A 12,731-nucleotide genomic window follows, 5' to 3' on the forward strand; every position below is an offset into this window, starting at 1 on the left:
CCATCCAGCTGCTCAGCTCTCTTACCTGTTACCCACTTTCCTGTTGCTGATGGGATAGAGAGGAGTTTGGGGCTGGTGAAACTGCAGTGGTTTCTATTTGCACGTTCATTACCCAAATGGGGTCATTGCAGAGACAGGGTTAGCTGAGAACTGGGGAGGCCTGAGAGATGACGTGGAAATGAATGAGAGGCAGGGCTGCCAGGCAGCCTCACCCTAGGCTGGCTCCACTCTGCTCCCTGGTGGCTCACCCACCTCCCGGGAACTGAGAGAAGCTCATCTCCTGGTTTCTGCCTTGGTGACTCAGCCTTGACCTCTGGGGAATGTGGCCCTGCCCACCTTGCGGCCAGCCTCAGGTGCTGACAGCGACGGGTGCGAAGGTCCTTCTACCTACCTGTCTGCTTTCAGTTGCAAATCAGAGCCCGGCAGCTGAGGTTTGAGCCAGGACATCAGATGCCCCGATCTCTGGTTTCTGTTGCTGTGACAACTGACAAAGCTCATTAGGAGGTACAGATGAGGATGTAATGTTTTGGAGAGGCCCAAGGGTCCACTCTCATAGAAGCAGGCGAGAAAGTATTTAAAAAAGGAACATGCTGTCTTGTGGTACTTTGAAGTCATGGACATAGAATGGATACAGGGAACTGGAAGGGACCTTATGACTCCTGATTATTTCACAGCTGAAACATGGCCACAAGTTCACATGCTGTTAGGGACAGAGCCAAAGGCCACGGTTATGTACAACGGACTCTAAGGCAAAGGGTAAAGTGGTCCTTATAAGACAAGGAGACAAGTGTCAGCTGGTATCTTGCCTGTTACCGCCTGTGAAATACGGGGAAGTCGTGTCTGTTCTGTCCCTGTGGGTACACACGTTTGACAGGCAGTAACAACCACGGACTTGGTTAGTGCGTTTCCACTGTGGAGCAGCCCAGATACCCAGAGAATGTGACAGGAGACATGAGTTTGCCTCCTCCCCCGCCCCCACAACCCGCAGAATCTTGAAGTGGATGGGGCATGCCTTTTTTTTTTTTTTTTTTTTTTTGAGACGGAGTCTCACTCTTTCGCCCAGGCTGGAGTGCAGTGGCACAGTCTAGGCTCACTGCAACCTCCACCTCCCAGGTTCAAGCGATTCTCCTGCCTCAGCCTCCTGAGTAGCTGGGACTACAAGCACATGCCACGACGCCCAGCTAATTTTTTGTATTTTTAGTAGAGATGGAGTTTAACCGCGTTAGCCAGGATGGTCTCGATCTCCTGACCTTGTGATCTGCCCGCCTCGGTGTCCCAAAGTACTGGGATTACAGGTGTGAGCCACGGCACCCAGCCAGGGGCATGACATTCTTGAGGAATCTGTCAGAGATCTGTGGTCAAGATACAAGATAACTCAGATCTGATTGAATTTTTTTTTTTTTTTTTTTTTTTCCGTGATGGAATCTTGCTCTGTCGCCCAAGCTGGAGTGCAGTGACGGCTCACTGCAACCTCAGTCTCCCAGGTTCAAGTGATTCTCGTGCCTCAGCCTCCAGAGTAGCTGGGATTATAGGCGTGCACCAGCACACCCGGCCAATTTTGTATTTTTTAATAGAGACAAGGTTTCACCATGTTGGCCGGGCTGGTCTGGAACTGCTGACCTCAAGTGATCCACCCACCTCAGCTTTCCAAAGTGCTGGGATTAAGGCGTGAGCCACCATGCCCAGATTGGCTGAACTTAAAATTTTGAAGTCACTGCCTCTTTCTGATTAGTGCAGTACCCTCCATCAATAAAACATTTAGTGTGTGCTATATATACAGTCATTTTAAACTATGTATAGTTATTCTAAAAATTATCTGCATGTATTATAAATAGAAACTTGGAAGGCATAAAAAAGATGAAATACTTTTTCCAAATTTTATTTAATAACAGTACAAAGCCTTTTGGGTCCAGTCAAATATTGCTAGTTTTAGTGCAAAGTAATTGCTTTCATTCTCTCCTTCCTCTCTCCTAACGGAAGTCCATATTGTTGATTCAGATTTTCTTATTGTTTACCTACTGTCTTCTTTTTTTTTCTTGAGACGGAGTTTAGCTCTTGTTGCCCAGGCTGGAGTGCAATGGTGCGATCTTGGCTCACCACAACCTCTGCCTCCCGGGTTCAAGCGATTCTCCTGCCTCAGCCTCCTGAGTAGCTGGGATTATAGGCATGCACCACCACGCCTGGCTAATTTTGTGTTTTTAGTAGAGATGGGGTTTCTCCATGTTGGTCAGGCTGGTCTCGAACTCCCGACCTCAGGTGATCCGCCCGCCTCAGCCTCCCAAAGTGCTGGGATTACAGGTGTGAACCACTGTGCCCGACGCTGTCTTCTATCTTCTCCCAAGAAATGACATTGTATTTAGGCTCCTCTGGACAGTGAAGGTTTCTCAGACTTTCCTTGTTTTGATGATCTTGACAGTTTTGAGGAGCTGTTGGTCAGGTGTTTTGTAGGATGTCCCACTATGGGGTTTTGTCGGTTTTTCTCATGGTAATGCGTGGGTTATGTGTAATTAGGAGGAAGACCACAGAGGTGAGCTGTCCTCCTGTTCCATCAACGGTACACACCGTCAACATGACTTACTGCTGTTGATGTTGACCTTGACCCCTGGCTGAGGTGGTGCTTGTCAGGTTGTCTAAAGTTAATCTTCGCCTCCCCGCACTGTCACACTGCACCATTTGCAACCTGAACTTAAGGGATGGGAGTTATGCTCTCCCGTATCTTATTTTTGTAATCGTGTTTTAGTACTTTGAAATAAAGCAATTAGAAAATCTGGTTCGAAGGTCAGTTTGTTACAATACTCTATTTAATGGCTATCAAAACTGAAAGAGCTCTTGATGGTGGTGATAATTTCACAGGTGTAGATATGTGTCAAAACTTACCAGATTGGACTCTTTCAATACGTGCAATTATACATCAATCAAGCTGCTTTTAGTTTTGTTTTTTGGGGTGTGTGTGTGTGTGTGTGTGTGTGTGAGACGGAGTTCGATCTGTCGCCCAGGCTGGAGTGCAGTGGCACAATGTTGGCTCACCGCAGCCTCCACCTCCTGGGTTCGAGAGATTCTCCTGCCTCAGCTTCCCACGTGGCTGAGACTACAGGCGCGCACCATCACACCTGGCTAATTTTTGTATTTTTGGTAGAGACGGGGTTTCGTCATGTTGGCCAGGCTGGTCTCAAACTTCTGACCTCAAGTGATCCACTTGCCTCAGCGTATTAAAGTACTGGGACTAGAGGCGTAAGCCATTGCGCCCGGCAAGAAAAAAATAATATTTGTATGTCGTGACCAGAAAAATCTGCATATATTACACTATAAGCAGAGCTACATTAGAAACATCTGTGCTTTCATCCAAACCTCTCATACTCTAAAGGTTGTTTTCTACCTGTTTCTTCAAATCTGTGTATCTTCTAACAGTATTTACTGACAGAAGAATGGATTATAGTGTTACCATATCCTTTTCTGTGTTTTTTGTTTGTTTGTTTGTTTTGAGATGGAGTCTCACTCTGTCACCCAGGCTGGAGTACAGTGGTGCGATCTTGGCTCACTGCAACGCCTGCCTTCCCGGTTCAAGCAATTCTGCCTCAGCCTCCCATGTAGCTGGGACTGCAGGCACCCGCCATCACGCCCGGCTAATTTTTGTATTTTTAGTGGAGACGGGGTTTCACCATATTGGCCAGGCTGGTCTCGAACTCCTGACCTCGTGATCTGCCCACCTCGGCCTCCCAAAGTGCTGAGATTACAGGCGTGAGCCACTATGCCTGGCCTTCTGTGTATTATTTCAGCCACTGTTACTGTGGCAAGAAAAAGTGATCCCACCATGGTTTATAGCTTTTTGCCTTTAGCATTTAATGAAGAAATCTCAAGCTGTGCATTTATCATTTCTTAATGAAACTTTGTAAATTACTAAATCGAGTATTGCATGACTTTAAGCACTGAAGAGATTGTAGTAGCTTGTCTTCATGGACTGGGCATTTAAATTTTAAGTCTCATTAATCACATTGGCCTCATAATGTTAGTTAATACCTCAAGACCCAACATACATTTAGAGTGAAGAATATCACTATTAATAGTAAGTGTAAATCCATGGTCTTAGTAATTGAAACTTTTTGGGGAATGACTTCTTAGGTGGCAAATGTTTTCAGCTGATGACTGAACTCACAATGTAAACAAGTGAATCAGTGGACTTTGATGTTAATGAAACCCTGTGTATACGCGGCACCCTGGGCCAGGGAGCAGGCCGGGGCAGAACTACACATATTAGATGGAAGGAGGGATGAACTCGGATGTGCTGATGATGTGGACAGGGCAGAGGAAGTCAGAGAAACAGAGCATCAAACAAGTGACCCACGGTGAAATGCGTGTTCAGAAAAGCTCTGAGGACGCACTCCCAGACTCGACTCACATTTCCGTGCATCTGCATTTAGGGACACTCAGTTTAGGGACACTCCAGTGTCTTTTGAACAGCTCTCTTAGATTTGGAGACTTTCCATGTTTTGAGTCCTGCATACCTCAGGCAGAAGCCAGAACTCTCCTCTTCATCTCCCTTGTAGGTAGGGCACAGACATGTAACTTAGGATCTAATGAGATGCACTCACAAGAGACTTACTCAAGAGGCAACAAAGGACGCAGGCACTGCAGTGAGCCCACTTTCTGTTGGGATGGAGGTAGAAGCGTCCTGCTCCTGGGGCAGCAGCGGCTGTGGCAATGGTGAGTGCGTCTGGGTTCAGGGGATGAGCTCTGACGGTATCTGCTTGGGTGGGAGCAGTGGGGGTGTCCTGCAGCCTTGTGGTGTGACTGGGGCTGTTTCTGGCTCTGCTTCCTTCTCTCTCAGCTCTCTGGCCCTCCCAGGCATTCTGTGAACCTCCTAACAATTTTAAAATAATTTCCTTTTTTCTCCCTCAAATTAGCTATTCTGTTGCTTGTGAGCTGCAAGTTGACAAAAATTCCATTAAGGGCCAATTCACTGAACTCTAATGGGAAAGTTATACCTGTTACCTTCATTTGATTAAGGAGACAGAGTTTTTTAAAAAAAAAAGTGATGTGAGAACAATTCTCAGTGTGAAAAAGAAAATACAGATCCCAGCTCAAATAAGTCAGGACTCTGTGGTCCTACATTAGAATTGGGAATATCAATATGAACACGCTGGGTGTTTTCTCTCTTTCAAAAAGTCCTGACTTTGTCCTACCAAAAGCCCCAGAAACAACGACCAGGTAGAAATGAACATCTCCCTGGAGGATCACTTTTCACAAAAAGCTATTAGGATGTCTTAAAGAAACGGCTGATTGCATGTGTGGGCAGGAAAAGTGCAAGTTGAATCTGCAACCTCATACCAGAAAGTAAACAAAAAATCAAAGATGACAAGAATTGGGTCAAAAGGACCCAGAGCTGACTTAAAGAAGGTCCCAATGGCCAAAGAGGGGACACTTTGAACATCAATAAGAATAAAAACAGCAACGGACCCAGACATATGAAATATGTTTAATACTAAGAGTTCATAATAATACAAAAACAAGCAAACAAACACCAATTGGTGCCTTTGGAAGATGTTAAGGAATCAACTATTTTGCACCAGCTAAATAAGGGGAGAGGGTAGGCAGATCCTGAGGTCAGGAGTTCAAGACCAGCCTGGCTAACATGGTGAAACCTCATCTCTACTAAAAAATACAAAAAAATTAACTGGGCGTGGTGGCACAGGCCTGTAGTCCCAGCTACTCAGGAGGCTAAGGCAGGAGAATCCCTTAAACCCAGGAAGTGGAGGTTGCAGTGAGCAGAGTTTGTGCCATTGCACTCCAACCTGGGCGATAGAGCAAGACTCCGTCTGAAAATAAATAAATAAATAAATAAATAAATAAATAAATAAATAAATAAATAAATGGAGACTCGGGCATTTATCCTTCCTTTCCTATACAAACCTTACCACAGGGTAACCAAAGAGATGATGAGAAATTTCACTTTCTAGAAGTATTCCAGAAAGTAAATAAGCAAGGAATGAAACATTGAAATCTTGCTGTTACCATTTCCTCACAACTTTAGAATTCAAGCGCAGAGCTCACAATATGAGACAATCAGACACGTCATGTGTTGAAGAACACACCAGCCCCTGTGAAGTCATCTTCCCTCCCGAAAAAGCAAAATTTTATCTGCTTGCGCCTCTGGATATGAGTTTGCGGGGAATACAAAGGACAAGGAACCCATGAGATAGACTACACTGAGAACACAATCAGCAAAATCCTGACTGCAGGAAAGTCTCCAGAACGAATGATCTGGTTTCTTCAGTAAATAAACTGTAAAGGGGGGTGATAAAGATGAAGTGGGAACCTAAAGATTAAAAGTGACCAGCTGGGCACGGTGGCTCACGCCTGTAATCCCAGCACTTTGGGTGGCTGAAGCAGGTGGATCACTTGAGGTCAGGAGTTCGAGACCAGCCTGGCCAACATGATGAAACCCGTCTCTACTAAAAATACAAAAATTAGCCAGGTGTGGTGGCGTGCGCCTGTAATACCAGCTACTCAGGAGGCTGAGGCAGGAGAATTGCTTGAACCCAGGGGACAGAGGTTGCAGTGAGCTGAGATTGTGCCATTGCACTCCAGCTTGCGTGACAGAGTCAAACTCCATCTCAAAATAAAATAAAATAAAATTTAAATTTAAATTGGCCAGTCGCGGTGGCTTACACCTGTAATCCCAGCACTTTGGGAGGCTGAGGCAGGTGAATCACGAGGTCAGAAGTTTGAGACCAGCCTGGCCAGCATGGTGAAATCCCGTCTCTACTAAAAACACAAAGAATTAGCCAGGCAATGGTGGTGCGCACGTGTAATCCCAGCTACTTGGGAGGCTGAGGCAGGATAATCGCTTGAACCCAGGAGGCGGAGGTTGCAGTGAGCTAAGAACACACCACTATACTCCAGCCTGGGTGACAGAGCGAGACTCCATGGCAAAATAAATAAATAAATAAAAATAAAAAATAAACAAACAAATTAATTAATTAATTTAATTAAAGTGACCTAAGAGACATGGAAAACAAAGCAGGCAAAAGAAAAGCAGGCAGAAAGTAAACTATGGTGCAAAGAGAGTCAAGCCTGGATTGTAAAACCATATAAAGAAAAACAAGGGGATAGGCATGGTGGCTTACACCTATAATCCCAGCACTCTGAGAGGCAGAGGCAGGAGGATTGTTTGAACCCAGGAGTTCAAGACCAGGCTGGGCCACATGGCCAGACCCCTTACCACAGGGGGAAAAAAATCTTTCCACACAAGATGGCCAAAATAAACCCTCCAAAATTAGCTGGGCGTTGTGGCGCACGCCTGTGGTCCCAGTAACTCTGGAGGCTGAGGTGGGAGCACTGCTTAAGCCTGAGAGGTCGAGGTTGCATTGAGCCCGTGATTGTGCCACTGCACTCCTGGGCAACAGAGAGAGACCATCTCAATGAACAAACAAAACAAAACAAAAAACCAAGGAAGTAACCACCATCCATGTCAGACTCTTACTGGGGAGAGGAGGGATTGTTTTGGGGACAGGCCCATGGAGGGCTTGGTGTGAGGGTTGGCAAGGTTCTACCTCCTCTCACATCTGGTCTTCTGTTTTTGTTTGTTTGTTCGAGAAGGAGTCTCGCTCTGTCGCCCAGGCTGGAGTGCAGTGGTGCGATCTCAGCTCACTGCAACCTCCGCCTCCTGGGTTCAAGCAATTATCTGCCTCAGTCCCCCAAGTAGCTGGGATTACAGGCACGTGCCACCACATCCGGTAATTTTTTGTGTTTTTAGTAGACATAGGGTTTCACCACCTTGGCCAGGCTGGTCTTGAACTCCTGACCTCGTGATCCACCCACCTCGGCCTCCCAAAGTGCTGGGATTACAGGCGTGAACCACTGCGCCCAGACTCACATCTGGTCCTCTACGGAGTTGCCTTATAATAATTCAGTAAGCTTTATATTTGTTTTATGCTGATTTCTATATTTCCACCACATTTAACAATAAAAAAATTTGTGACAACAGTCCAGGTGCGGTGACTCACGCCTGTAATCCCAGCACTTCGGGAGGCCGAAGTGGGTGGATCACCTGAGGTCGGGAGTTCGAGACCAGCCTGACCAACATGGAGAAACCCCGTCTCTACTAAAAATACAAAATTAGCCCGGTGTGGTGGCACATGCCTGTAATCCCAGCTACTCAGAAGGCTGAGGCAGGAGAATCACTTGAACCTGGGAGGTGGAGGTTGCAGTGAGCCGAGATTCAAGATTGTGCCATTACACTCCAGCCCCGGGTGACAAGAGCAAAACTCCATCTCAAAAAATAAATAAATAAATAAATAAATAAATAAATAAATAAATAAATTACGGTATGCTTTCGTTTCTAAACTCAGTGAAGAGTCTCAGTAGCAGACAGCTTACTTCATGGACACTGATCAGCTCCACAGACTGTCCTCGCTCACTCTGTCTCCAAACAGCATTTTCAGTGCTCTTATGTGTATCAGGAAGATCAAAATACACTATACCATAAGCCCTAATTGACGGAAGAGATTAATTATTAACTTCTGGGGAAAGTTAATCATGTTCACTTTGATATTTTAGCTGAATTTGGACCTCACTAAGGGGAAGGGGGCAAGTCATCGGGGATGGGGTGGGAAGGACCGTGCAGGAGAAGGCAGCATTACCTTGAGGATACTAAACACCTGGCATTTAGAAAGTGCATTTTCCCCACGAAGCGTGTTTGACAGGGAAGCATGAGGGCTGTGCCAACACAAAAGCAGAAGTGGTTCTAGGTGTCGAATCCATATAAACCTTGTTGTTTCAGAAGGTTTAAGTACATTCATGGACGCCAGCTCCATAACCGGTTCATTTGGCTTTATTCTGTTCATTCTCAACCTCCACCACACCTCTTTGCTGTTTGCACTTTTCTTCTTTACTGAAGGAGCGCGAGTCGCCTGCAGGCCTGGCACAAGCTGCTCTGGCTGGGTTTGGCCTTGGTCTCCCCACCTTGGATGGCAGCAGAGCACTGGCTGTTTTACACTTGGGCTGGGTTTACCTGACATGGCCCCACTGGATCCCACGTTGTCACCAGCTTCAGCTAGTGCCTTTTAGCCTGTGGGCAGGTCCACATTTGCACACCTTCTAAGTGGTCCCGGCCCCAAGGACATAGGGGCTTGTTGGACATGCCCTTGAGGGGGTCCCAGGGACACAGATGTGACTTTTCCAGCAGGCAGTCCTGGAACCAGGAAGAGGATGCTCCCTAGAGAGGACAGATGACAGCTTTGCAGTGCTGGGGCCGGGAAGGGCCAGTGAGGGGGTGGTGGAGAAGGCACAGTGGGTGGTGAAGGCTGGGTAATTTGGTCATGAGTCACTCTTTCTACAGCAGAGAAATGACACGGGCCTCAGGCCGAAATCTGTTCTTCAGTTGGATTTGCTCCTCTTGAGCGTGAGAATCTGGTCCTATTCTTGAGGCTGTCTGCTCTTGGGTTCCTTCACTTACCATTTAGGAACAAAAGCACTGACTTTTCATAACTTTTTGAAGATTAAACCAAATGGGATGAACGGAGTAACACATGGTTACACTGCCTCGTCCCTCCCAGGAATGCGCATACGGTGCATTCAGCAAGGCATCCCCACGCAGCCATCTGAGGCGAAGGGTCTTGTCCTGTATCACTTTCTCTTCGTCTGCACTTGCAGTCTATGCATTGCATTCATACGGCATCTGAATCACGCTGAGTGCCCAGCTCTACGAGATAAAAGATGAGGCCCTAGGAAGTCGGGAGATGACGTGAGTCACTGCGTGTGCAGCAGCACAGCAGGTTTGTGTGTCAGGCGTACCGTCTCATTTATGTCACACTGGATTTGGCTTACTTTCCATCACTCACACTAGCTGAAGAATGCTGTGCCATTGGTAATCCAAAGGAAAAATTATTTTTATATATTTTCTTTCTCTTTCTCTCTCTTTTTTTTTTTGAGAGATGGAGTCTCGCTCCAGGCTGGAGTGTAGTGGCATGATCCCAGCTCGCTGCAACTTCCACTTCCCAGGTTCAAGCAATTCTCCTACCTCAGCTTCCCAAGTACATGGGACTACAGGTATGCACCACCATGCCCAGCTAATTTTTGTGTTTTTTAGTAGAGATGGGGTTTCACTATATGTTGGCTAGGCTGATCTCAAACTCCTGACCTCAGGTGATCCACCCACCTCGGCCTCCCAAAGTGCTGGGATTACAGGTGTGAGCCACCGTGCCCAGCCTTTTATAAATATTTTCTGTTTAGCTTTGGAACGCTTTATGTGATGGAAGGCAGCAGATTAATTCTTCTTTCAATTAAGTTGACCCAATATATTGTGTTAGTCATTGTGCTAGGCTTTGAGGGTGCAAAGACAGCTAAGACACAGACAGAATGAAATGAAATGAAATGAAATGAAATGAAATGAAATGAAATGAAATGAAATGGTGGTGAGTTCCACGAGAGAGGTACAAACAGAGGTAGTTTTGGTTGAGAGGGAAGGAAACTCCTGGGGAGGAGGTAGCACATCAGTCAGGATGCGTGAGGTTTGCAGCAATAACAAACAACCCTCAACTCTCGGTGGCTTAACATCCCCAAAGCTGACTGACGCCTCATTCATGCTGCATATCCAGTGCATGTCATTGTGGTCACTTAGGGTCACAGGTCACAGAGGTTTAATCTCAGAAGAGAGCAGGGAATTATCCAGTGCCTCCTTACGCTGCTATATACAAGTGGTGTGTCCCCTCCCTGGACATTTTCTTGGTTACCGCTAGCCATACTGCCAAACCTAACTTCAGAGAAGAGAGAGTAACACCCTGGCCTGTGCCCAGAAGGCAGAGAGCTAAAAACACTCAATGAACAACACTAAAAAACCCCATCAGTGACTTCGACCCAATATGCGGAGGTGAGTGTGAAGGAGAAGAGCTTCCAGGGGACGAAAAGCTTTAGGAAAGGTGCCAAGGTCAGAAAGCCTGACTGGAGAGAGGGGCTCCAAACAGGAATGCTGGGAGGCATGGTGTTAAGGGAGGACAGGGCAGAGTGTGAAGCGAGGCTAAGGAGATTGGATTTGATCCGGGAGACACGGAAAGTCACAAAGGAGCTGTGGTTTCAGATTTACCTGATTGCTATGTGTAGGAGAGATTAGAGGGTGGCAGCCCAGAGGCAGGAGATCTTTCTTACACAAACCCAGGCAAAGGGCTCTGAGGGCTTGCATAGGGGTCTTCTAAATGCGCAGGAAAGAAAGAGCTATACTTACCAGCAGAGTCCTGACGAGATTTAGAACTAATAGGATATGAGGTGTAAGCAAGGTGGAGAATCAAAGATGATTCCAGGATTTGAGCCTGGGAGAATGCTGCCATTAGAATTAGAGAAAACAGCGGAAAATGGGCAAGTCAGGGAAGGAAGATGGGGCTTGTTGATCTCAAAGCAGGGATTTTTATTTTGTTCACTCCTATTTCCCTGTACCCAGGACAGTGCTTAGCGCATAGTATGTGCTTGGTAATGTTCACTGGCTATGGAATACAGTAGAACATTAATGGAGACGTCCCCAGGCGACCGCTAAGGCAGAACTGGCACTCCTTGGTGGGGTCTGTGCTGGGAGGGAGGTTTTCCTATCTGAAGCCATAAGACGAGACGTGCTGCCAAGAGAAAAAGCCTAGAGAAGAAGGGGATGAAACTGAAGGAAGAACTTTGGGAATCATGACATTTAGGACTAGAAAGTAGGACGGGAATCCAGGGAAAGGGGGCATTTGAGGAAGCATCAGATGCTGCAAGTGGCGAGGGGCATTGGGACGGCTCAGAGGGCATCTGGTGGAGCAGCTCATGTCACTGGGCCTCCCCAGGCGCCAGCAAGCGCCTCCCGCCTGGAGAACAGGAGGCTGCGTGGCTGACGGCGAGGCTGGGCCAGGGGCGGTTCTGGTTTCTGTTTGGTTTTGGGGGGTTCATAAATGAGATTTAGTCCTCTAGCAAAGCGAGCAAGGTGAAGGGGAGAGACCGGAGGCGCATGAGGGAGGAGGGAAATCATGGTTGGCATCAAGGAGGTGGATAAAGGGCTGCCCTCCCGGGGCAGGGCCCCTGCGAGGGCCGGAGGGGTGGGTGAACGCTGTCGTGGTGATGGTGAGGGCCTTAGCGACCACCACCGAGGGAGGCTCCCTCACCTTCAGGACCAGAGCCGAGGGGAGGAGCCTCCCCCAGGGCCAGCGGGGGCGGGCAGGTGAGCCGGGCAGGTGCGCAGGCGAGCGCGGCGGGCTGGGCGGGCCGAGGCCACACCCTGAAACTACCTGCGCCGGCCGGGCCGGAGAGTGAGAGCGGAGCTGCAGCCGGAGCGAGAGGAAGAGGAAGAGAGAGCGCGTCAGAGCGAGAGCACCGCCGCCGGCCGGGCGCGCTGGGCCTGCCCGGAACTCCGCCGCCCCGCGCCCCGCGCCCCGCGCCCCGCGCCCCGCGCCCCGCGCCCCGCGCCGCGCGCCCCGCGCCCCGCGCCCCGCGGGCCATGGGAGCCGGCCGCCGGCAGGGACGACGCCTCTGAGACCCGCCACCGGCCTCGGGGACCATGGGGAGCCATCAGGCCCGCAAGGGCGGAGGGGGCCCGAAGGACTTCGGCGCGGGACTCAAGTACAGCTCGCGGCACGAGGTGAGCGCCGGCCGGGGACGCGGGGCGCGGGGAAGCTCCGCCCGCCCGACCCTGCAGCGGCGCTGGGCTCGGCCGGCTCCTCTGGCGTGTGGGTCGGTGGCCAAGCGCTGGGCTCACAGGTGGAATTTCCTGTTCAGCG

At 48.6% G+C, this 12,731-nt stretch overlaps 1 protein-coding gene across 2 annotated transcripts in view; it reads left to right on the forward strand.

The window, feature by feature from the left end:
* Nucleotides 1-12,261: 12,261 nt before the first annotated feature.
* Nucleotides 12,262-12,731, forward strand: part of ST14 (ST14 transmembrane serine protease matriptase) — a 52,381-nt gene continuing 51,911 nt past the window's right edge. For both annotated transcript variants that reach the window (XM_005580180.5, XM_005580181.5), the window contains exon 1: nucleotides 12,262-12,592. In XM_005580180.5, coding sequence (XP_005580237.3) covers nucleotides 12,512-12,592 — 81 coding nt within the window. In that variant the 5' untranslated portion in view covers nucleotides 12,262-12,511. The remainder of the gene's footprint in view (nucleotides 12,593-12,731) is intronic.

The sequence above is a fragment of the Macaca fascicularis genome, chromosome 14 (assembly GCF_037993035.2).
Source record: "Macaca fascicularis isolate 582-1 chromosome 14, T2T-MFA8v1.1".
NCBI lineage: Eukaryota > Metazoa > Chordata > Mammalia > Primates > Cercopithecidae > Macaca > Macaca fascicularis.